The following is a 23,250-nucleotide window of genomic DNA, read 5'->3' as shown; positions in this document are numbered from 1 at the left end:
AAAGAAAGAAAAAAATAAATGCTATCTAAATAATTTGATGAACAATGATTTTTTAAAAAGAAACAGCTTTTTCATTCATAAACGAAAAATGAGAATAATAATAATAATATTTGAAAGATTATTTTAAATGATAACGGCTTAAAATATTTACGATAGATTATCATGACACAGATAGACAGTAATCTATTGCGATGGATCTAGATAGTAAAATTGTAAATTTTTTGATTTAATTTTCTATATTTAAAAATAACCCATAATATTTAATATTTAAAAAAATAAAAATAAAAACCCAACTAAACCCCAAGGCAGGCACTAGATTTAAGGTAAGATGGCAATTTCAGAGCTGTGGAATTGGAAAACAGGTCCTGACGTGTGAGAAGTTTTCAAAGATAAAAACAAAGGGACCCAAGAGAAGATTAGGAAGTGGTGCACCAGTATGGAATTCCAAAACAAAATTCTGGGTCGGTTCATGCTCCACAGTTTAATTTACACAAGGGGGGAGGTAAATATAGGTTTTGTGAGGAATTATTGAAATGAAAAGCTGATAAATTAAAAGAATATTGATGGTTAAAAAAAATTGAGGGTAATTTGTCCCTCTGGAAAAGATATAGTTTTATCTATGCTGGTGGTATACACTAATCTGATTTATCACTTCGTTCGTGTAATGACTCTTTGAGTGAGATCTACAAGCGCCCTTCTCGACTTTCTTACGTCTTCATCATCGTTCTCAGGTAAAGAATCGATAGCTTCTGCAGCTAGATTGGCATGTTTTGCTGCTAGCTCTCTCGCACGTTGAATTCCACGACTCTTACCAAGGTACTCCATTGCCTGCATTTTTAACAAATCAATCAGCTTCCAATAGATACTCGTCGATCCATTCTAGTAAATGAAACAGGCAAACAGCAAAAAGACTATCATAATGCTTAAATGTGGGCATGCAAAGGTGCAAGAGAAGGGAGAATGGTGCATGAGAAGGGCGAGGAGATTCTCTGTGCCGAGGCTCTCAGAAGCCCATAGATTCTGCTTCTGAGGGGCAGACCCCCGTAGGGCCTTAAAGAAGTGTGGCCCACACATAACCAGGAACTGATAAGATTATTGTATCATAATATTAATCAAATCTCTAGAAGAGCGAGAGCCTAAGTAGGATATGAAAAATACATCTTTGAATGAAGAAGAGTTTAAAAGATATACCAATATATCATATTAGACTTGAACAAACTTAAGAATTTCATGTGGAGTCTACTTAAGCTGCTGAGAAAATTTGCAGAACTAACAACAAAAGCTCTATCAAGCAGCTGAAGGTCTAGTTGTCTACCATCAAAACGCCAACTGCACTTGCAAGTAGCAGCAAATCCAAGGATTCTTCATAGTCAAAACTATCAGTCTCCCAGAGAATCCAAATATCAAATTAGCCCTCCGTATGTAAATTTGAAAGTTACAGACATAAGAAAAGGGAAATTTTAGGACACGTTGAAGAAAGGATTCCAGCTGTACAATATGTACCACTTCCGTTGTAAGGAGAGGGGGATAGAATGTAATTCCGTACTTAAATCACGTCACAGACACCAAGGAATTTATAAAGTGTTTGGAAAGGTGGTCATATACAATGTTATCAGAGATCATTAACATGTGAAGAAAATGGTAACTAAGAAATGATAGGGGGATCATATATGTAACATAAGTACTTGAAAATAACTTACAATATCAACATTTTCAGGATTGTCAAAACCACGTTCCACAACCATACGCAGCTGGGGAAACTCTTCCATGGCAAATAATAACGGAGCTGTGATGATTCCCTGCACAAAGTTTCCATGTAGTTTAAAAAAGTAAAACAACAAGTATCAAAATCTTGCAAACAGAAATCAAAAAGGTCAAAGTATTCTTTATTATTTATGTGCGGTGTGGGATGGAGGGTGGTAAGGAAGTGTAACAGATATTATAGACCATCTCTGTCTAGATGATGTACACTACATCTTTCTCTGATAACAAAAGCCACCGACTTCCTCATCTTCTCTATCTCCATTTCCTTTTACTATCATAATAATCAATGTCCTCAGAAGATTGTTGGAACTAGATGGGTTTTTTTTCTTTTTTTCTTTTGACGGGATTAACCTAAATATTTGAGAGCCCAAATGAAATTTGACATAGTTTTCTCTCTCTCTTTTTTTAAATGAGAAACCATCCGAAAAATTTCATTGATGGTATGAAATTACAAAAGGACAAATTGCCGTGTGAGACTACATAATAGTATTCCACTGTGTAGTGAGAGATGTAAGACTGTAATCACAAAAAGATGGGGTGAGTTTACACCAAGTGAGAGCTATATACAAAAGATGATAAAAAAAGCGAGTGAAATTCATCTCTCTATCTTCAAAGACCCGATTGTTTCGTTCATTCCAAATGAGCCATAAATATACTTTGATAATGAAGGTCCACAAGATCTCCCTCTTTGCTTTGAATGGGTGGCCAATAAGAAGCACATTCAATAAAGTGAGAGGGTCATTTGAGAACACCATATTGTAGTTGAAATACCGTAGAATTCTCTCCCAAAATGATTGAGCAAAGTTGCAAAAGATCAATACATGCATAATGGAGCCATCAAAGAACACACCAATTAGGAGCTGATGAAATCCATGGGGCCTTTTTTATGAGAACATTTGCAGTATTTATGCAACCATGACTGACTTCCCATAGGAAGAACCAAACCTTTTTTGGGATGGGACCTTTCCAAATATTCATGTAGAGAGAAGCATTTTGATTATGTCCTCTAGAGGCCATGTGTGGAGTGATTGACTTTGATAAAAACTGACCAAATTTATCAAGAATCCATCTCCAAGTATCATTCGCTGTAGGGTTGATTGAGGGCAAGAGCAGAGAGGACATGGTAGTCCATTCCATAATCTCGGTTTCTGTTAGGTTACGTCTCATTCCAAGGTCCCATGCTTGATGGTCATGGTTCCAGCATTGAGCAATGGAGGCCTCTTTGTGGTCGGATAGAGCAAAAAGCCTTAGGAAAGCATCTTTAAGAGGGGTGGTTCCCACCCAACGGTCTTTCCATAATAAAGTATTACGATCATTGCCAATCACATGAACAATGTTATCAAGGATGAGGTCACTCATCTTAACTATGTGTACCCGGGGTCCTTTTTATCTTTTAAGGAGCCTATTTTGTGGTTGTAATGGTGAACCATACTTTGCATCAATAATGAATTTCCAAAGGGCATTCTTCTCGGTTTGATATCTCCAAATCCATTTTGTTAAGAGGCCATTATTCGGTTTTTTTCAAATCAGTCAAGCCAAGGCCCCCTTCTTTAGTGGAAAGTTGAACAATTTCCCATTTAATTGAATGGATACCTCTATCGACTTTTTGCCTGTCCCACAAAAATTTCCTGCAATTCTCAAAATAAGTTTTCTAACCTATAGCTATTGTCAGCAAATCTTTTTTTTGGATTTTTTCCTCCCTTTCTCACTCACTCTCGCCCCCTTTTTTCATTTTTTTTCCCCTTCTCACTCCCTCTGTTCTCAGTCTCACTCCCTCTTTTCCCTTCCGCTACATGTTTTTGTTCATACGAAAATTTGAATCCTATACTTCTTTCAAAATCAAAGTTTTCCCATCCAATTTTATTGAAACACGTTCATCGATTAAGTTTGACATTCATATATTCATTGTGCTACAAGGGATCGAACATAAATTCGTCTGAAGATGTAGATTTCTTTTCAACTTTATGTTTCACGTTTAGTTTGTTAGCAGAAAGTGGGACGAGTTAAAAATCATATGGAAGTCCAACGTTTGATCTAGGCCTTGTTGGAAAAGACCTAGTTCTACGGGCTATGGCTTTTGGGCAACTAGATCTGACTTTTTACGGAGAATAAAGAAGGGGAAAAGAAGACGGAGAATAAAGAAAGGGAAAAGAAGACGGAGAATAAAGAAGGGGAAAAGAAAGTGTCAGAGCATGAAAAAGAAAAAAACAAGAAAAAAGTGCAAGGATGGGGAATAGGGAGCAAAAGCGAGAGGGAACGGAGGAAACAAGAAAGCAAAAGGGAAAAATGGAAGCGAACAAGCAAGAAAAAGATACAAAACAGGTTTGTTGATGCTAGGTAAGCTGGTCAAAAATCCAAACAAGTAGCCTCTATTTAGATGGTATTAAATAATCTAAAATAGAACGAAACCAAATGCATATCACTCATTTGCAATTTAATGATATCTTGAATAGAAAAGGAGGACATGATCACTCGTTAGTATTTTTACTCCTTTTGGGGTCTGTTTCTTTTGAGCATTAGTCTCTTTTCATTTTTTAAAACAAATTTATTGTTTCTTGTTCAAAAGTTTTATTGATCATGTTCTCCATTCCTGTTCAAAGTTCATAAGGTCAAGGAAAAAACTTCTTTCCCTAATTCTATAAATAGCATCTCGCTTTAAGGGTCCTACTTTGGCAGGACACTTTCAAATTTCAGTTAAATATAAGATCAAGTGGAAGCTTCAAAAGTGGAAGAAAAATGTGGTTTTTATTTATGCATGTAAAGATGAAGATGCATGACAAGTTTCAAAAAAGATTCACTTTTTGGACCTTACCGTAGCATAGATGTCGTCTTCCTAAACTTAACCCTAAAGAACACGTTTGGACCTGACCTCAGATGTGATCTCCCTTGACAAGTGTGGCATTCTAATTTCTAGTTAAACCAGTAAAGTCAGGTGGTCTAGGAATTGGGAACTTTAGATTACGTAACAAGGCTTGCTGGCTAAATAGTTGTGACACTTTTTCGTGGATGTTGTGGCAAACAGTCATTGTGAGGAGGTATGGCCCTTGCCCTTTTGAATGGATTGCTAGTGGGGGCACCAATTTCCCTGGTTGTATTTCTAACAAAGTTTAGAGCTCCCACTAATTTGGCTACCACTACAAGGAAGCTCAAAGTCCCTAACCTATGCATGGAAAATAAGGTGTATGACCGGTCCAAAAAGTTTTTCTGTCAATCTAGTCTTCAAACAAGTGCACCCAATCTAAAGAACATGTTTGGACCTTACCCAACTGTGATCCCTCTAAAAAAGTGAGGTCAAAGGGTCCAGGAATCGAAAGCTTCAGATCACATAACGAAACTCTACAAGCTGAATGGTTGTGGCACTTATTCCAGAATGTTGACTTTTTTTTTCTTTGACACAGAGACATTGTGAGTAGGCATGGCACTCACCCTTTTCAAAGAGTTGCTCGCGGCGCCATCAATTTCCCTAGTAATCACCTCTAGAAAGTCATTGCCTCTAGTATCCCTTCCTTATCTTAGCTTATTAGATGTTTTGCGGGGAACAGTTTGAGTATTTACTTTTGGGAGGATTGTTTTCTTTTTTAAGAAACATAACTTTCATTATCGAGAGGGAAAATACAGAGGGGAAGATGAGATAGCCCCACACCAACAGGTCACAAAAAAGAAGCCCAACTGGTGTAAATATGAGTTATGCTATAACTACAGAAGAATTTTAGAAGAAGTAGACCAAGTAGTTGCAGTTCGTGAGGTGTTCTCGTGTTTATATCATATTTCAAGCAAAAAGTCGCATTATGTGGCTTCCATTTCACCAACTTCTAATCCTTCCTCTTCGTTTCTGTTTGGATTTTGTCACCCTCTTTCTAACCAAGAGACATTAAATGCAATGAGCTTTCTTTCTCTTCTTCACCGCCATCACATGTTTCAAGGGCAACTAAACTTTATGCTTTAAGGGGACCACTCTTGTAGTTCTTTTTTCCACTTATTGTCTGTCCTTCAAGTCCCTCCCCTGCCCCATTCCGTCTCTGCTTTCTCCTTGCTGTAAAAGGTAAAATTTGTGGTGCAGGTTTTACATGTGAGAGTCAACACTATAGATTGTGTTCAGCGTCACTCTTCCTTTGTGTTGTTCCCGCAATGGTGCTTTCTTTGCAAGCAACAGCAGGAGGATCTCTGGCATTTGTTATGGAGATACCAGTTTCCTCCGTCTCTTTGGCCTCAATGGTTGACTTCATTCGAGTTATGTTGAGTATCGAATAAAAACTATTACACTACGGTGGAGGAGGTGCTTCTAAGTTCACCGTGCCATGAGAAGGGTAAAGTCTTGTGGCACACTACTTTCTTTGTTATTTCGTGATGTAATTGGCTTGAACATAATAATAGAATTCTTAAAGAGGTTAAGAGGTCATGTGGAGAAGTTTGAGAGATAGCAAGGTTTAATTCTACTTTGTGGGTGTCGATTACTAGGTCATTTTATTTTTATTTTTTTGAATAAAAGCAACCATTTTCATTGAGGAAAAATGAAAGAATACATAGGTATATAAAAAACCAAGCCCACAAAAAGAAGTGGACCATTTACCAGAAAGAACTCCAACTATACAAAATCATATCTATGGAATAATTACAGAAGGCCTTCAAAATCGAAGCCCACCAAGAAACATGAAAGTGCACAAGACCCAAATGACCGCACAAACACTAGCAAGCCAAAGAAACCGACCTTTCTCCCCAAACAGCAACTTGAGGAGGAACTCCTCGATCATAGCACTAACATCCCTATGACAGGCACCCATGAAACCAAATGTCTGGAAGAAAGAATCCCACACAACGCTCCCAAACCCACATTGCTAAAGAATATGATCAAGGTCTTCCTTCGCTTTCCGACAGAGAATAGAGCAAAAAGGCCCACCAACAATGGCAGCTTCCAGACAAGCTTGTCCAGCGTGCTAATACGACCGTGAATAACCTACCAGATAAAGAGTCTCGCCTTTCTAGGGACCTTAATCCTCCAAAGCATCGAGAAGACCGACACACCTGAGGGAGAAGGATCAACCAAACATTGAAAGAAAGATTTATGATGTAACAGGAATTGGGGTAATTTAGAAAATCCAAGATTAGTTACCATATCCCATATGTAATTCTCTATAAATAGAGAATTCCTCTCTTGTATTGATTAAATTTTGATCGTTTGAATAAATTTCAACTTACACAAGAACACGTCCAAAGGATTGGGGTCCCACACTCTGTCATTCCTTCTCCCAACTCTAAAGGGTGAATCTTAAGTAATGAAAGAAAAGTAGCCACATCCATCGTTTCCCTATCGGAAAGAGCACAACGAAACCCGAAGGAAAAAGAACAAGAGCTCCCAAACCACACAAGAAAGTACGCAACGAAATGATTTTTAAGAGAAGACAAATAATACAACCTAGGGAACAACCCACAACGAGGTCTGGTCTCTCCCCCTACCCAGTGACCTGCCCAAAAATACACATCTCCCCTACCCAACCACACAGCAAACCCTAAGAACAAAAGTTGGGAGCTCTTTCGAAATGTCTTTCCACATATTTTGATGGGTGGCTTTAATCCCTTTTGCCAACCACTCAAAAAGGTGGGGGCCATGTTTACTAACTACGATCCTACGCCATAGAGAGTTGGTCTCAGAGGAAAAACGTCATAACCATTTAGCTAAGAGGGCTTCGTTACGCATCCCATAAGATTCCCAATTTCTAAAACCCCCCAAAGAAACCAGTCTCTCGATAACATCCCAATTGATCAAATGCGACCCTCTGCCTTGTCCTTCGTCGATACCTTCCCAAAGGAAGTCACGCATCAGCCTCTCTAGACACTTCTACACCTCACACGGGCTATAAAGAGGGAGAAGAAGTAAATTGGGATGCCACTCAAAATGAACTTGATCAAGTGAGTCTGCTCACTTTAGAAAAGAAACCCTTCTTTCCAGGAGGCTAATGTACTTTGAACTTCATCCACAACTAGATCTCATAAAGAAACCGACTTTGGGTTACTTCCAAGAGGGAGGCCCAGGTAGAAGGATGGAAGACTACTGGCCTCACACCCCACCCACTCGGCCCAACTTCTAATCTTATCCCCAACACAGTTTATTCCCAAGACATTGCATTTTCCCCTGTTAATCTTCAAACCCGACATCTCCTCGAAAAGAGCAAGGATTTCATTCGGCATCAAAAACGAATTTTCGTTACTCCAACAAAAGAAAAGAGTGTTGTCAGCAAATTGAAGACGGGATAGGGCTACCTTGTCCTCTCCCACCTCAAAAGGCTCAATGACATTGCCTTCGAATGGGTGAGAGAGGGTTGCCTGCCTAAAACCTCTTGTTGCCACCAATCTACTCCTAGGACTCCTATTGATGAGGAAGGAGTAGCTAACATTCCTCAAGCAACCCCACATCCACATTCCTACATTACTAGGTCATTTTATAATTACGATCTTGATTTGATTTTGTTGGATTGGAGCCCTTTTTTAGTTAGTTCTTGAACACCTTTTTTGTTAGGCTTATTTTTTTATATGCCCTTGTTATTCTTACATCTTACTCAATAAAAGTTCGGTTTCTCACCAAGAATAATCTACATCTTCAATCTTCAATAATTTTTCGCCCAAGGCCTAAGAAAATTTTAGGGAGAAAATGAGGATTAGGCCATAAAAATTTTGGGGGATTAATTTTTCAGAAAAAATTAAAAGGCTGTTGTCTAATTCACTAGTAGTTAACATCTTAATACTCACATAATTTTTAACAGAAGATCCTGGAATGTCTAGCCGCTAGGTCTTCTTTGTCCAAATCCTTGTTTAACATAATTTTTCTTATATCTTTCAAAGCCAATTGAGGGGTAGTTTTCAGGAAACTTTTGGGTTTCAGGAGAATGGCCTATCCTCCTCTTTGTGACCTTTTTCGTTCATGAAATTGTTCCTTGTCCAAATTATTCATAGAAAAGTAACAGTTGCTGTGTCATGTAATAAAATTTCAGATGCAAAAATAATCTACTCAAATGGATTGATTACGTGGCGTATGTCAGATAAAGAACCCTTTCCAAGTGAAGCAGAAGTCCCAGTGAAGTCGAGAACATCATCAATCAGTTGATATGCTAACCCCTGTAAAAGAGAGAGAGAGGGGTCAGCCATAAGAAAGAAACATCGTAATTTCAAAACTTTGCCAAATGACAAAACATAAGAGCATCATATGATATGCATCCTCCATACAACATGATGCATCTTCTATGTAATGTAGGAATGCTACCACTGCAAACCTTTAGAGGAAAGCGTCCTTGTAGTAATCATTTCAGTATTAGTGATTAAAAATAAAACAAAACCCTTAAGGGGAAAAGAAAAAGTCAAGACAACGTAAACTTGCTTATGGGGGGAAATTGTAAGAATTATACATCCTTCAATATGAGAAGCTAGCTAGTGTTGTATCCCATAAGTAAAAGAATAATAAAATGTTTTAGTCCCCATTATGAAAGCATGCCCGAAATTAATTATAGTTAGCAGTGCACCTAACAAGGCTCTAGGAGGAGGGGGATTAGATTGAGAACAAGAAACCAAAGAGCTTAAGTAATCATATTACCAGATTTTTCCCATACTCATAAGCCAACATTGCAACTTCGGCTGTTTGCCCGGCAAGAAGGGCTACAGATTTGCAACTGTTGGAAATCAATGATGCAGTCTTGTAATAGGTCTTCTGCATGTAATATTCCATGCTGCAATTAAGAATTATTCGATGTCAAAACACAACTTGCCATCAGCATTAAAATGATATATGCTATACAAAAGGTTGCCATTGCACATCTAAAAAAGATAAGATGCTATAGCGTTCAGAGATTGTTCCCATGAACTGCAATGACATCAATAACTAGGAAGTTCAATACTGAAGAACTTTGCCACGGCAGTGTAGTCCTCTAGCTAAAATGATTGTTCTTGTGTCATGACCATCAAAATATTATCTAAAATATTTCTTTACCTGTTGTGCATTGGTTCAATCAGGACTCCACTATTCAGGATTCACAACCTTCTTATCACTACTATTGCTCTCCTTTTCCCTAAGCTAAATCAAAACTATCTGGTCATCTGCCGTTCATTAGATATATTTGTCAGATTCAGAATATTACAGCTACATAGTTATCATGTTTTGCTATCCACAGATAATGTATTGCTCTTCATTAAAAAGTGAGAAATGTTGAAATGCAGTACATTAACATGTTTTGATATCCACTTTTCCACAACAAGAAATTCAAACATTTACAACCTAAAGGTGAAAGCATACCTATAACGTTGATCAGATGTAGTGGTCATTTGCATAGTTTCACCGGTCACGAGATGTTCAACAACTTGCGCTATTAATGATACCACCTAAAAAAAAAGTGGTAATGTAGAAGAAACTCAACAAGGCTGTATGGATGCCTGATTCCAATACCAAGTAAATACTGCTCGGTCTACAACAATGGAAGTAAATGCATACCTCTGTGTTTTTTAAAGAGGCAAGTGCAACACACGCTCGAGAGAGCAAAAAGTCCCCAGCTAAAACTGATATCTATAATAGCAAACATGATTACAAAGAATGCTAGAATCTTCAGCAAGCAAAACAATTCTGTAGACAACTGTAATGAAATAGAGAACATATTTGTGATGAAGAATGAGAAAAGAGTCCAACTCAATAAACATGGGTATGCCTCTCGTGCAAAATGTTAAAGAGAGTAACTAATTAATTTCCTTGTGCTCATCCAAGTGTACCAGCAGTAGCATCAACTCAAAGTTATTGTTCATAGATGACTACCTTATTTCCCATCACAAAATTCAACGAACCAATGCCACGTCTTGTGTTTGCATCATCCAATACATCATCATGTAGAAGGCTGGCCACCTTGCAAGTGTAAAACGTTCTCAAGACATAAATTCGTTAAGAAAATGAGAAATATAATAAAGAGATAACATTGAAAATTCCCGTAACAGTGCTGGAAAGGATGACCAGGCCACATGAACGCAACAAAGTCACGCTTTCTATCATATATGTTTTAAATTTATGTGAATATTTTCAATTACATCAATGAACTTTGCATTTTAAAGATGATATGCAAATACACTGTGAAGAAATGAACAAAATATAGAGCAAACATTTCGTCTTCCTCCTCTTCCCCCCCTCTTTTTTTCTTTTTTCTTTTTTCATTTTATCTTCTCATTTGATGATACATTGCAAAAAAAGGGGCAAAAAGAAACAAGCATCTTTGATGTAGCAAAAAGATAGAGCCAAAACACAGCAAGGATTCAAGACACCAAAGGAGTTTGCTGCAACCCACCCTAATTTCAGTTAAGACAAAGAACATCAGGACGCACAAGCAAATTTAGCCAACTCATAATTTTTTTCGCACTTTAAAAACTCAGCAATTTCTTCGGAACCACAGCCCAAAACAAGGGCCTTAATCATGATAAACCAAATAAATAAATAGATCATTTTTCCTTTGAACATTCTGCGGACAGTGGCTATTCCAAATTCAGCTTAATCTCACCATCAAAACACCATGCAAATCTGAAGAATTTGTATTAAAAAATGGGGAAAAAACAATAACAAAACAAAACAAAAAACAATAACAAAAACATTCTAATGTTACAACATTCTATCAAAATAGATTCCAACATTACAACAATAACAAAGATTTTAAGATTTGAAGATGATCCAAAACCAGGTAAATATTTTTTTGAATCATTTGAGACTTATAGGGAATGAAATTTAAAATCCAACATATGCATACAATATGCATAAAAGATAAATTTTATATTTATAATTCAGAGTTATCCTTCTCTAATATCCTTCTTAAAATCTGTAGATAAATCTAAAAAAAAAGTGACTAATAAGTGTCAAAATGCTCATAATGTAAAGACGATATTTGTTGAACGTTCATAGTAGCCAGCCAAATCTTTGTTGGTGCACAATAGAGGAGCGTTCACTACCAGCTCCATACATACATTCTGACTGAAAATCAATGCTAAACCAAGAGGATTCCTTCTGTAAAATGTGGAAGTCTAGAATCCATAAGAACCTAAGCAAGATCCAGATACAAAAAGGATACAGATAATATTTCTGAGGCTACCCATTAGTTCTGGTCTTCTTAGGAAGTTGGAGATCAACAACATCAAATTTTTTGTTCTTAGAAACTGAGATTTCATTGAGAAAAGTGAAAAAAATATACAAGGGAGCAAAAAAAAAACCAAAGGAGTTTGATCTTAACAACAGAAATGGACACCAATCCAACATAAAAAAACCAAGGTCATAATTACAAAAAGAACTAGTGACAAGGCACCATAAAGGGACATTTAATGCTAGCCACCCGATCTCTCCACCTCTCTAAAAAGTTTATCATTCCTTTCAAGCCAAATTCCCCACAGAATTGTAGAAGCTAGCCTGCCACAAAATCTTACTCTTCTCCATGAAGGAAGAACTCAAAAGCACCTTCTCCAGCCTAGCCTCATCATGTTTATTCCAAACCCAACACTGTTCCAAATGATCTCAGCCAGCAGCTCCAAAGATGGTGAGCAAACTGGCAGTCTCAAAACAAATGATCCAGGTACTCCCCATACCTCCTATAAAACATGCACTATCCATTGTGGGGACTAAACATAGAAAGAGTGTCTTTGAATGCAATCTATGACTCTATGGTATTAACTCTCCCACGTAAAACATCCCAAAGACCTACCGTCTTTGGAATTTAAATCTTTTAGAGAGAGGGAAAAACAGGGTCAGCAGGGAAGGGAGAAGGGAAGGACAAAATATGAACGAAAGAATGACAAGAGGGACTCCTGGAAAGAGTTTGATAGGCAATCTCTGTTTGGGGTGGCCGCTGGAGGGAAGAAGTAAAACCTGCAGATGAACATTAGCTGGTCCTGTGGAACTTATGGAGAGAACACAGAACTTTTAAACCTCTAGATGAAGTTCTCAGGATAGATTCATTTAACTCTTCTTATTTTGTCAAACTCAACAATTGAAAAGCTTTTTTGTAACTACTTCAGTAATAGGGGAACCACTTCTCTCTCCTCTCTCTCAATGAAACCATAGCTAATACAAATTAAGGAGTGTTTGTTTCAGACTTTCAGATGTTCTGATTGAAGAAAAGCCAACGTACAAAAAGTTTGAAAATGAAAATAACACTTAACTGACTTATTGATAATATATACCTTAGCTCCCTATCAGAAAAAGCAAATGGAAATAATACAAACATCTACTTCGCAAAATCTGATTTGCAGAATGCAACGGCCAGAGATCCCTTTTCAGCTCGTAAAAAATGACGCATCAATCACCTCTAAAATGCACTTTATTTATATTAACATTCTCATAGGACAAAACAAATATACACAAACAAAAATATTTTTTACTTGCCCCCTATTTTTGAACCCTTGCTCAAACAAGCAATTCTACTGGAGACATTTCATGAAAGAAAAATTAAGCACATAGAACTAACATGGATCATTTCTGTGATTTCAGCCACACATTGTTGTCTTGTGCGTAGATCCATTGTCAAATTGTCTCCTACTAAATGAGGAATAGGTTTAGGAATTGGCAAATTTAAAGCAGTTGCCATCAGCAATAAAACCTGCACATAGAAATGCACTAAATGTTAATACGCCCTCCACATCACACCAAAACACTAATCATTTATGCTGCTTTTCGTTTTTACCAACGACATATGTTATAAATAGACAGCCAACTATGCAAAGTAGTAGTTTGCCATCTTGGTGTCATGAAAGATGGTTTCAGTTTCAATTAGGTTGCAAGATCTTACTGCAATAGCAGCACATATACTGTTCTCTTTTTTTTTTATGAAAACACCAAACTTTCGTTGAAAAAAATGAATGAATACACACATACAAAAAGAGAAACCCAAAGAGGAACAGAGAATCTAACAAAGTCCCAAACGTCCTTAAAAAAAACTTGTTTCTCTCACCAGACTCCACATAATAGCATACAACCCAGCATGCCCCAAAAACAGCCCATTCTCTCGAAAAAGAGGTTGGAGGAGGAACTCTAGAGTCTGTTTTAAAAATTTTGAAACTATGGAACACACACTCTAGACTTTTATTATTTTTTTTGTCCTTCCTAACTCCACGTTGAATTAAAATATACATATTGGGAAAAATAAGCAATGTCTCTAGAATGGCAACTAACATCCAAGAAGTGTCGTTCCCATAAAAAAGAAAAGAAAGCAAAGAAACAAACAAACAAATACCGTTGGACGAAATCTCTTCCCTTCAACTCCCATTTTGAAGAAATATTCGGCAGCAGAAGCAAGTTTTGGAACCTGTATGAGATAAGTTATAAACAATATTGTGTGAGAAAAATCCACCTATAATTAGAACCCTGTTTAAGAATACCACTTCAAGCCTAGCCTAGAAGACATTAATATTGTTAAAGAAACCAGAGAACAAAAGAATCAGATACCTCAGCAACTACCATTGCCCGTAGTCTATTGGCAAGAAGCGATAACTCGTCTGCAACAAGTGAGAATGGATCAAGCTGTTCCTGAAATTTTCATCATGATATAAGGAGTAGACTATGAAAGGGGTCAAGAAAACTACTAATCAGTAAACCAAGTTCCATAGCCTGCAAACTGAAATGCAATGAAAATGAAACAAAGAGATTGATGCTTGCTACATAAACGAAAGGAAAACATCGGTTAGCGGCTGTTCTACATCGATTTAATTGAAGGATGGGGTTTTAAATATAGTATAAGAGTGATAGATTATTTGAGGATGAAACAATGAATATGAAGAAGAAAAAACAGCACAATAAAGTTGTAACGCTTCAAAAACCAACCTTCTTATGGACAACATATATGTGTAATAGATAGAATTCCAAAATGTCGGATTAATTGGATAGCCTCCTCTAAATCAACCAATCCATTCAAAGTGAGACACAAGTAAATATGAACAGTTTTAGAAATAGAAGTTTGCAATTAATTGGCTAAAGCCATTTGCTTCTGAACTTTTGATCTGCACTTATTTTTGCTGAAGGATATATTGAATGACCATAAGTGAAATATGTGTCAGTTATGGTACAAAAATTTGAGGATAAGGATTATGCAGTACCAGACGATTGCGGCTGTGACGACATCTTATGAGGTAGCCTATATCTTTAAGGCTGGAATTGTTTTATTTTTAGGCTACTGTTTGTATTTTCCAAATTATTGGATTAGTTGGTAGTTAGTTAAAAACTAGAATATATATACTCGTTCCTTTTCTCCTCAAGTACTTGATAAACAGATTGAGGTATTTTTCTTCCATTCGGTTTGCACCATTATATATATGGCTGATGGCTCATCCATGTAGAACTTTTAAACTTAATAGAAGAGTGATTATCAAATCTGAGAACAAAAGGTAAACATAAAGGAAGTTTTTGCAGCATTAACTCTTCAAAACTTGTGCTAGCCACAAATAAAATATTAGACAGTTAAGGTGACAATTCCCAGAATGTCAAACTAAAGTGGATTATTATCCCCTGGAACTAGGGATGAGCAAAGAATACCAAAAAACCAACCCGACTGCACCAACTTCGGTCAGTCAGTTTAATGCTATTTACTGCTGGAGTCGGTTTTGCACATGGCAAAAATCAGTCTGAGAACCCATAACGGTTCATATCGACCGAAATATACATTTATAAAAATAAAAAATAAAGAAGACAGGACCAACACATTTAAAAGGCGCTGGTTTTCAAAACCAGCTGTAGGTAATCATTACCTATCTAAAATTTAAAAATATATTTTTTATTTTTTTATTTTTTTTCTTTTAATCTTTCCTTTTTCCTTTCGGTTTTTCATTTTTCTTCCTTCTTTTTCAGTTTCTCTCTTCTTTTTTCCTTTTTTTTTTTTAACTGGAGCATCTTTTTCACTAGAGCTCTGGAGCGACCGCCGGATGTCTCTTTTTCTCTTCCTTTTCTCACTCTCTCGTCTTTTCATGTTATTTTCAATTTTTTTTTCTTTTTGATCATTCTTTTTTTCCATCAAATTCTCATCGTTCTTGTTTAGCTTTGTCAAAGTCAAAACCAACCATCAATGGCTCAGCATCACTAGCATCCCCATCACCAACATAAACTGACATGTCGGTGGTCCGCATCGATTTTAGCCTAAAACCAACATTGACGGACCGATTTATCACCCCTACTGGAACTTCACATTTTAGCAGGTTTACATGTTTTCTCATTCACGTTTTCATCTTTACATTGATTTTAGCAGGTTTTTGAAAAACGCCCATTGGAAGTGAAATTATTTGCTCCAGCCTCTTGCCTAATGACAAGTGATATGTCACATTAGTTCTATGCCTTCAGTAAGTGGTTGGCACACAGAGAAGCAATACACCCTTCCCTTTCCTTTTTATTATTGTTTTTATCACTATGTCACATTGGCCGACTTTATTAATATTATCTTGAACCTTATCATAGAAGAACATGTACAATAAGAGAAACCTGATAAAAATGACGATCTACCTCAACTACAGAGCTGCTCTGATGATGAATTTGACGTCCCAAACCATGAAAAGTGGGAGAAGCCAAGTACATGATTTCTCTGCATCCTAGAGCCTATCAATTGCCCAAATAGTAACAATGAAGATTTTAACACAAGCAAATATATTGAACTTCTGAGATTCATAATGTGTAATAGACTATACCTAATCAATAATCGTAAAGTATGCCATTGGATCATGATATAACATGAAATGCTATAATACAACATAATATTTCAAGCAGTGTATTTCATTGTGGCTGTCTTCAGATCCAAGTGAATAATAAAATTCAAGGATAAGGCAATATACACTAAACAGCATAAAATATGGAATAAGATCTAGCATTTTTTTTTTTTTTTTGGGGATACGAAACAATTTCATCGATTAAATGAAATCCATGGATATCCATATTTGGCTTTGATTAAGAATATCCCCGTTCGCATGTCTAATGGTGTGATCCATATTTAGCTTTGATTAAGATCCTCCAAGGGGCGTCTTTCTCCAAATGAAAACGCCAAATCCATTTGGCAAGGAGGGCTTTGTTTTGTTGTTTAATATCAGTGATCCCAATCCTACTACATCCAAAGGTTTCTTCAGTTTGTCCCATTTTAATAAATGAGATAGTTTGCTATCCCTATGACCCGACCAAAGAAAGTTTCTAAAACATCTGTCAATGACATCAATAATTTTCCTAGGGGCATGGTACAGGGATAAATAGTAGACAGGTAGATTAGATAAGGTTGCTTTTAGAAGGGTCAGTCTACCTCCTTTTGAAAGGAAGTTGTATTGCCAAGAGTGAAGTCTCTTGTCAATTTTGTCTAGAATTGACTGCCAAAAGGTAACTGATACTGGTTTTCCATAAAGGGGCAGACCTAAATATGTGGTAGGCCACATCCCAACCTTACAATCAAATCTATTGGCAATAGATACCACCCAATCATCCTCGCAATTGATACCTAGGAATTCTGATTTTTGTCTATTGATGTTGAGACCAAAAGCAAATTCAAAAAAAGCGATTAAATTAAAAAGGTTTTCGATCATCCTCTCATTACTAATGGAGAAAAGTAGAGTGTCATCAGCAAAAAGGAGGTGATTGATGTTGTGATGTGAGCTTGGGATTGAGTATCCGCTAATAAAGCCTTTTGTATCCACCAAAGTGAGGATTCTGCTAAGACTATCCATGATGATAATGAACAAGAAGGGTGGTAATGGGTCACCTTGTCTAAGGCCCCTAGTTGCTTTAAATTTCCCCCTAGGTTTGCCATTTATAATGATGGAGAAATTTGTGGTAGATATGCATCCTTTGATCCATTGTCTCCATCTTGTGCCAAAACCCTTTGCAATTAATAATTCATCAAGGAAATCCCAATCCACCTTGTCGAAAGCTTTATCAATGTCGAGCTTGATGGCCACCCCTTTAATTTTCTTAGCATGCCAATCTTCGATGATTTTGTTAGCAATCAATGAGGCATCCAGTATTTGTCTACCTTCCACAAAGGTTGATTGATGGACTGTGATGGTAAATAATACAAACATCAATTCTCACGTTATTCGTCATCGCCTAACTAGGGTTTAATGAAGTGGTTGAATTTGCAACTTGAAGAATTAATTTGGGTCCATACTTTCTCTAAACCTAACCCTAACCCAAACCAACCTACCTACGAATTCCCCCAATTCCTATTAGAAATGTTGTCAAGAGAACTAAGTCTTTCTTTTTTTTATGAGAAACATACGATCATAATTTCATTAATAGTATGAAATTACAAAAGGGCAATAAAAGTCGTGAGAGATTACATAATGATACTTAGTTCAAGAGAACTAAGTCTTATGATAAAGAGTACAGCAAACCAACAAGAAACTAAATAAGACTAGTTAAAAAGAAATCCAATTGTTATTATAAAAATATAACTTTATTAAAATGAGAGGGGAGGGAGGGAAGAAGAGGGAGAGATACAAAGAGGGCATGAAAGTTCCTCAAATGATTGATTACACTAACTAGAGAAAAGCATTTTTAGAGGGTCAAACTCCAGGCTTCTCTACCCACGAACCCTCCACCCTAGAAACACCCTCCAATTCAATAAATTCCCAACCTAATATTCCAGAGCCTCGGGGGAAAGGTCAAGTGCAAGTGCATCAAAACTTACTTCATCAAATCACAACTCCAAGGAGGGGTTGGAGATTAGTAATTTAAGGACTCGCAACAGAGCTTCGTTGGCTAAGTGGCTTTGGCGTTACGCCCTTGAGCCAGAGGCTTTGTGGCGTAGGATCATTGCGAGTAAGCATGTTACCCATCCTTTTGAATGGGGGGTGAAAAGGGGTTAAAGGCACACATCGAAAACCATGGAAAGATATTTCATTTGAGCATTTTACTTTTTCTCATTTTCTTCTGTGTGTTGTGGGGGATGGTAAGGGCACGTATTTTGGGAGGATTGGTAGGTGGGAGATAGTGCTCTTTCTTCTGTCTTTCCACGTCTCTATCACTTATCTTCCTTTAAAAATTGCCTGGTCTCGGATTTCTTGAGTTGGTCTGAGAATTCTGTGTCTTTTACCTTTGGATTATGTCGCTATTTGTCCAATAGGGAAACAACGGAGGTTGCCTCTCTTCTTTCTTTATTGGAGGGGTGCATCATTAGGGAGGGGAGAAGAGATGTTTGCATTTGGCGTCCAAATCCTAGTAAAGGATTTTCTTGTAAATCCTTCTTCAGAATGTTATTGGATCCCTCTCCCATTGGGCATTCTGTGTTCAATATGATTTGGAGGATTAAGATTCCTAAGAAAGTTAGGTTTTTTGTTTGACCACTCTTGCTTGGTCATGTGAATACTCTTGATAGGCTTGTTAGGAGAAGAACCTCACCTGTTGGGCCTTTTTGCTGTATTCTTTGTCGGAAGGCAGAGGAAGACCTGGATCATCTCCTTTGGGATTGTCAGTATACAAAGACTATGTGGAGTTTCTTTTTGCAAGAGTTCGATGTCAGCAATACTGGGTAGAGAAACTTTTCGCACGACGATCGAGGAGTTCCTCCCCCATCTGCCTTTCAGAGAGAAAGGTCGGTTTTTGTGGTTTGTTGGGGTGTGTGTGGCTGTTTAGGATATTTGGGGGAGAGGAATAATAGAGTTTTTAGAGGTAGGGAAACGAACCCTTGTAAGGTTTGGTCCTCGGTGAGATTTCATGTTCCGCTTTGGGCTTTTGTTTTGAAGCTTTTTTGTAACTATTCTATAGGAAACATTTTACTTAGCTAGAACCCCTTCCTTTAGATGGGGTGTTTTGGTGGGTTTCTTTTTTGTATGCCCTGTATTCTTTCATTTTTCCTCAATGAAAGCAATTGTTCATCAAAAAAGAAAACTCCAAGGAGGATAATACAATAAATTAATATTTCATAAATTTTCACCGAATTTACATGAGAACAGAAGAGCTCATGAGATGTGGTGAATTCATTAACGTGATTGCACAAAAAGCATCATTAAGGACAAAGTATCATGAACGAAGAGTTTCATAACAAAATCATCAGTGTTAATTCAGCTGAAAGACCTCCAGAATTTGCATGGGGGCAATCCATTGAAAAGACAGAATTTGAATGGGAACTTATTTGGTCTTTAGGACTTGTAAATTAAAAGTCCAAAACACGGCAGAGGGGTGAAAGAGACTGATAGGGAAATCTACTTTGAATCCTACCTCCGGCATTTATTCCTCCATGATCAAGTTCCCATAACAGAACTTGTCTTTTTTGGATAAGGACCTTTTCCAAATAACCTCAAACTGTGGCCCTTCTCCTCTCCAGTCTCCTCCCCACTGCAACTAATCAAATGAACCATCCAAGATGAAAACCATAAACTTCCCCAAGGTATCCAAAGACCAGCCCTAAGCGCTCAGAATTGAATAGGAACTAAGTGGAGGCAACCACGGTGAAGGTCCCAGTTTTGTGTTTGATTTCATAAGAAAGTCACCAAAAATGTCAACGATACACTTCCTAAGACCTAATTAAGAGATAGAATCGCGTTTCCTTACCAAACGTATCAAACTAGTTGACAAGAAAGAAATGTAGCACGGCATTTTTCAATTCAACGAGGCAATATTGACTGAAACTCAAGTATAAGTTCAAGGTTAATGGGCAACTTAAATAGATAGATACTTCACGTTAGATTTCATGTTCCACTTGGGGCTTTTGTTTTTGAAGCTTTTTTGTAACTATTCTATAGGAAACATTTAACTTAGCTAGAACCCCTTCCTTTAGATGGGGTGTTTTGGTGGGGCTTTCTTTTTTGTATGCCCCTGTATTCTTTCATTTTTTCCTCAATGAAAGCAAATTGTTCCAATCAAAAAAGACAACTCCAAGGAGATAATACAAATAAATTAATGATTTCATAAATTTTCACCGAATTTTACATGAGAACAGAAGAGCTCATGAGATGTGGTTGAATTTCATTAACGTGATGCACAAAAAAGCATCATTAAGACAAAGTATCATGAACGAAGAGTTTCATAACAAAATTCATCAGTGTTAATTCAGCTGAAGAACCTCAGAATTTGCATGGAGGCAATCCATTTGAAAAGACAGAATTGAGTGGGAACTTATTTTGGTCTTTAGGACTTGGAAATTAAAAGTCCAAAACACGGCAGAGGGGTGAAAGAGACTGATAGGGAAATCTACTTTGAATCCTACCTCCGGAGCATTTATTCCTCCATGATCAAGTTCCCATAACAGAACTTGTCTTTTTGGATAAGGACCTTTCCAAATTACCTCAAACTGGGCCTTCTCCTCTCCAGTCTCCTCCCACTGCAACTAATCAAATGAACCATCCAAGATGAAACCGTAAACTCCCCAAGTATCAAGACCAGCCCTAAGCCTCAGAATTGAATAGGAACTGAGTGGAGCAACCACGGTGAAGTCCAGTTTTGTGTTTGATTTCATAAGAAAGTCACCAAAATGTCTACGATACACTTTCCCTAAGACCTAATTAAGAGATAGAATCGCGTTTCCTTACCAAACGTATCAAACTAGTTGACAAGAAGAAATGTAGCACGGCATTTTTCAATTCAACAAGGCAATATTGACTGAAAACTCAAGTATAAGTTCAAGGTTAATAGGGCAACTTAAATAGATAGATACTTCACGTTAGTGCATGACAAAGTCGGCTAAACCCATTACAAGCCTCGAGCACAACCAAGTTAAATTCTCACGAGACGGGAAGAGAATGGATGATCCCCACTAACAGGCCATGAAGTAGCCATGGAAATTTACAAACCAATCCCTCATCTCAATTGCCCATTACAACAATCAGTTCGGATCTTCGTTCAAACACATGACACTCTTTACTTTTTTGCATCAACTGGACTTAAAACTCCTAAAACACAAAGAAACTGCTTTCCTAAGTAACCCAATAACTAAAAAAACTAAATGAAAATAAGCAAGTGGCATCTACCTGGCGATCGGATTCCGAAGGATGCAAAAACAGAACTTTGGGTATAAGAAATGGACGAGTATCTGATCGATGAGACAGAAACCACCGACAACGGGAACTGTTTCTGGGAATCCTCGAAATCCGGGAAAGTCCGCGAGAAAACAACATCCTCCACCTCCCAAAAACTTGTTACAGAGAATATGGTATTTCTTCACAGGGGAAAGGGTACAGAGGAGAAAAATAAGAGAAAGGTCAGAGGTAGAAGAAGAAAAATCTGAGTGTGATACAAAATAGAGCGCCGCCGCTGAAGCCTTTGTGATGACGACGGCGAAGCACAGCCATACACTTAGCGGTGCAAAACTCAAAATAGAACGCGCCTTCCTACCACCTATTTCCTCAAGCTTGCCCTTTTCTATTTTTCCATATTTTCATTTGTAAATTCATTGACGCTTTTTTTTTTTTTTTCCTTTTACACATTTCCAATTTGAAATTGTATAATTTCTTCCTCTTCCAATTATTGTATAACAACTTTTAGACTTTATTTCTTTTTTGTTAATCTATTATCTGTGTATCTTCACTATTAAAACAAAATCAAGTATATGTCGTTAACTTTTAGGTTAAAGTTCAATTTTGCAATACGTAAATATGTACAATGCATACAATCTTGAGCTATTATCTAAATAAGGAATAAGATGGATAAGCTTTTGAATTTCACTTTTATTAATTATATTATGTACTTCTAGTCTTCTACTGAATAAAAATACTATAATATTATATTGATGATGTAAGGATATTTTAGTAATTCTTGTATTCTTATTCTCTTTATATTCTTGTAAAACATTTTTAGTTTAGGTGTGAACAAGCTCTTCCTCTTTGGGTCTATTTAAAGAGGTTAGAGTTAGGTTTCGTTAGGTTAAAGTTAAGTTAGTTAGGTGTGAATACACCCTTCACGTTTGGGTATATTTAAAGGTGGTCTTGTTTTCTCTTATTGATTCAATAAAGATTTCAGATTTTAGCTCCAAAATTTCTCCAAGATTTGATTGCATTAGTTTTGGTATCAGAGCACCCACGTGAACGATGACCTGATGACGGGAATGAATCCCAAAAATCCCCCTCCTCCCCCCTAATGAGGCGGAAGCCTCTTCGTCTCCAAGATCCCTTAATTCGGTTGCAACAAGTAGAAGATTTTGTGGAAAATCTCAATGAAGGACTGCATAATGTTCAATCTACAGTAAATGACATGAAACTGGCCATTGAACAATTGGCTCGAGAATTCAGTAGGATGAACAAAGGTAAAAAAACCCGTGCAAGAAAGCTTGAATGAAGAACAAGAAAACCAAGAAGTCCAAAGATTATCATTCTCAGCTACTGGAAAACAAGAAAAAAAAAAAAAGCTTTTATGCGGACAAAAAATCAAGAAAGGCCAAGATTCTCTCCAAGAAAGGATCCTCGAAGTGAAAATTTGTGGCAACACAGGCTGATTCCTCAAAATCAATTAGACAGAGCACCACAATTCCAACACCAAGTAAGACTAATTCCTCAAAACCTTTTAGGTTATTATTATGATTCTTCTTATGAAGTTGATTG

General features: G+C 37.1%; 1 protein-coding gene and 1 long non-coding RNA gene across 4 annotated transcripts; both read right to left on the bottom strand.

The window, feature by feature from the left end:
* Window positions 1-413: 413 nt before the first annotated feature.
* On the bottom strand, window positions 414-22,095 carry LOC120074557 (solanesyl diphosphate synthase 3, chloroplastic/mitochondrial). Of its 3 annotated transcripts, none has more exons than XM_039027713.1 (12): window positions 21,685-22,095; window positions 16,247-16,339; window positions 14,207-14,287; window positions 13,995-14,066; window positions 13,230-13,361; window positions 10,553-10,639; window positions 10,238-10,309; window positions 10,043-10,128; window positions 9,347-9,479; window positions 8,785-8,874; window positions 1,701-1,799; window positions 414-828 (listed from the first exon to the last, which is right to left on the bottom strand). In XM_039027713.1, exons 1-12 carry the CDS (start codon window positions 21,829-21,831, stop codon window positions 649-651), a joined length of 1,272 nt encoding a protein of 423 aa, XP_038883641.1. In that variant the 5' UTR covers window positions 21,832-22,095; the 3' UTR covers window positions 414-648. The 3 variants fall into 3 exon arrangements, with proteins under 3 accessions (XP_038883641.1, XP_038883642.1, XP_038883644.1); XM_039027714.1 differs by having other exon boundaries at window positions 14,207-14,281; window positions 21,685-22,094; XM_039027716.1 differs by lacking the exon at window positions 16,247-16,339 and having other exon boundaries at window positions 21,685-22,094.
* LOC120074558 lies at window positions 3,236-8,778 on the bottom strand. Its single transcript, XR_005481011.1, has 3 exons — window positions 8,509-8,778; window positions 8,342-8,388; window positions 3,236-6,786 (listed from the first exon to the last, which is right to left on the bottom strand). It is a non-coding gene; the product is annotated as an uncharacterized LOC120074558 (long non-coding RNA).
* Window positions 22,096-23,250: the final 1,155 nt, after the last annotated feature.

The sequence above is a fragment of the Benincasa hispida genome, chromosome 3 (genome assembly GCF_009727055.1).
Source record: "Benincasa hispida cultivar B227 chromosome 3, ASM972705v1, whole genome shotgun sequence".
Classification (NCBI taxonomy): domain Eukaryota; kingdom Viridiplantae; phylum Streptophyta; class Magnoliopsida; order Cucurbitales; family Cucurbitaceae; genus Benincasa; species Benincasa hispida.
The sequence above is the reverse complement of the archived record's forward strand: the minus strand, read 5'-3'. Positions and strand labels throughout refer to the sequence as shown.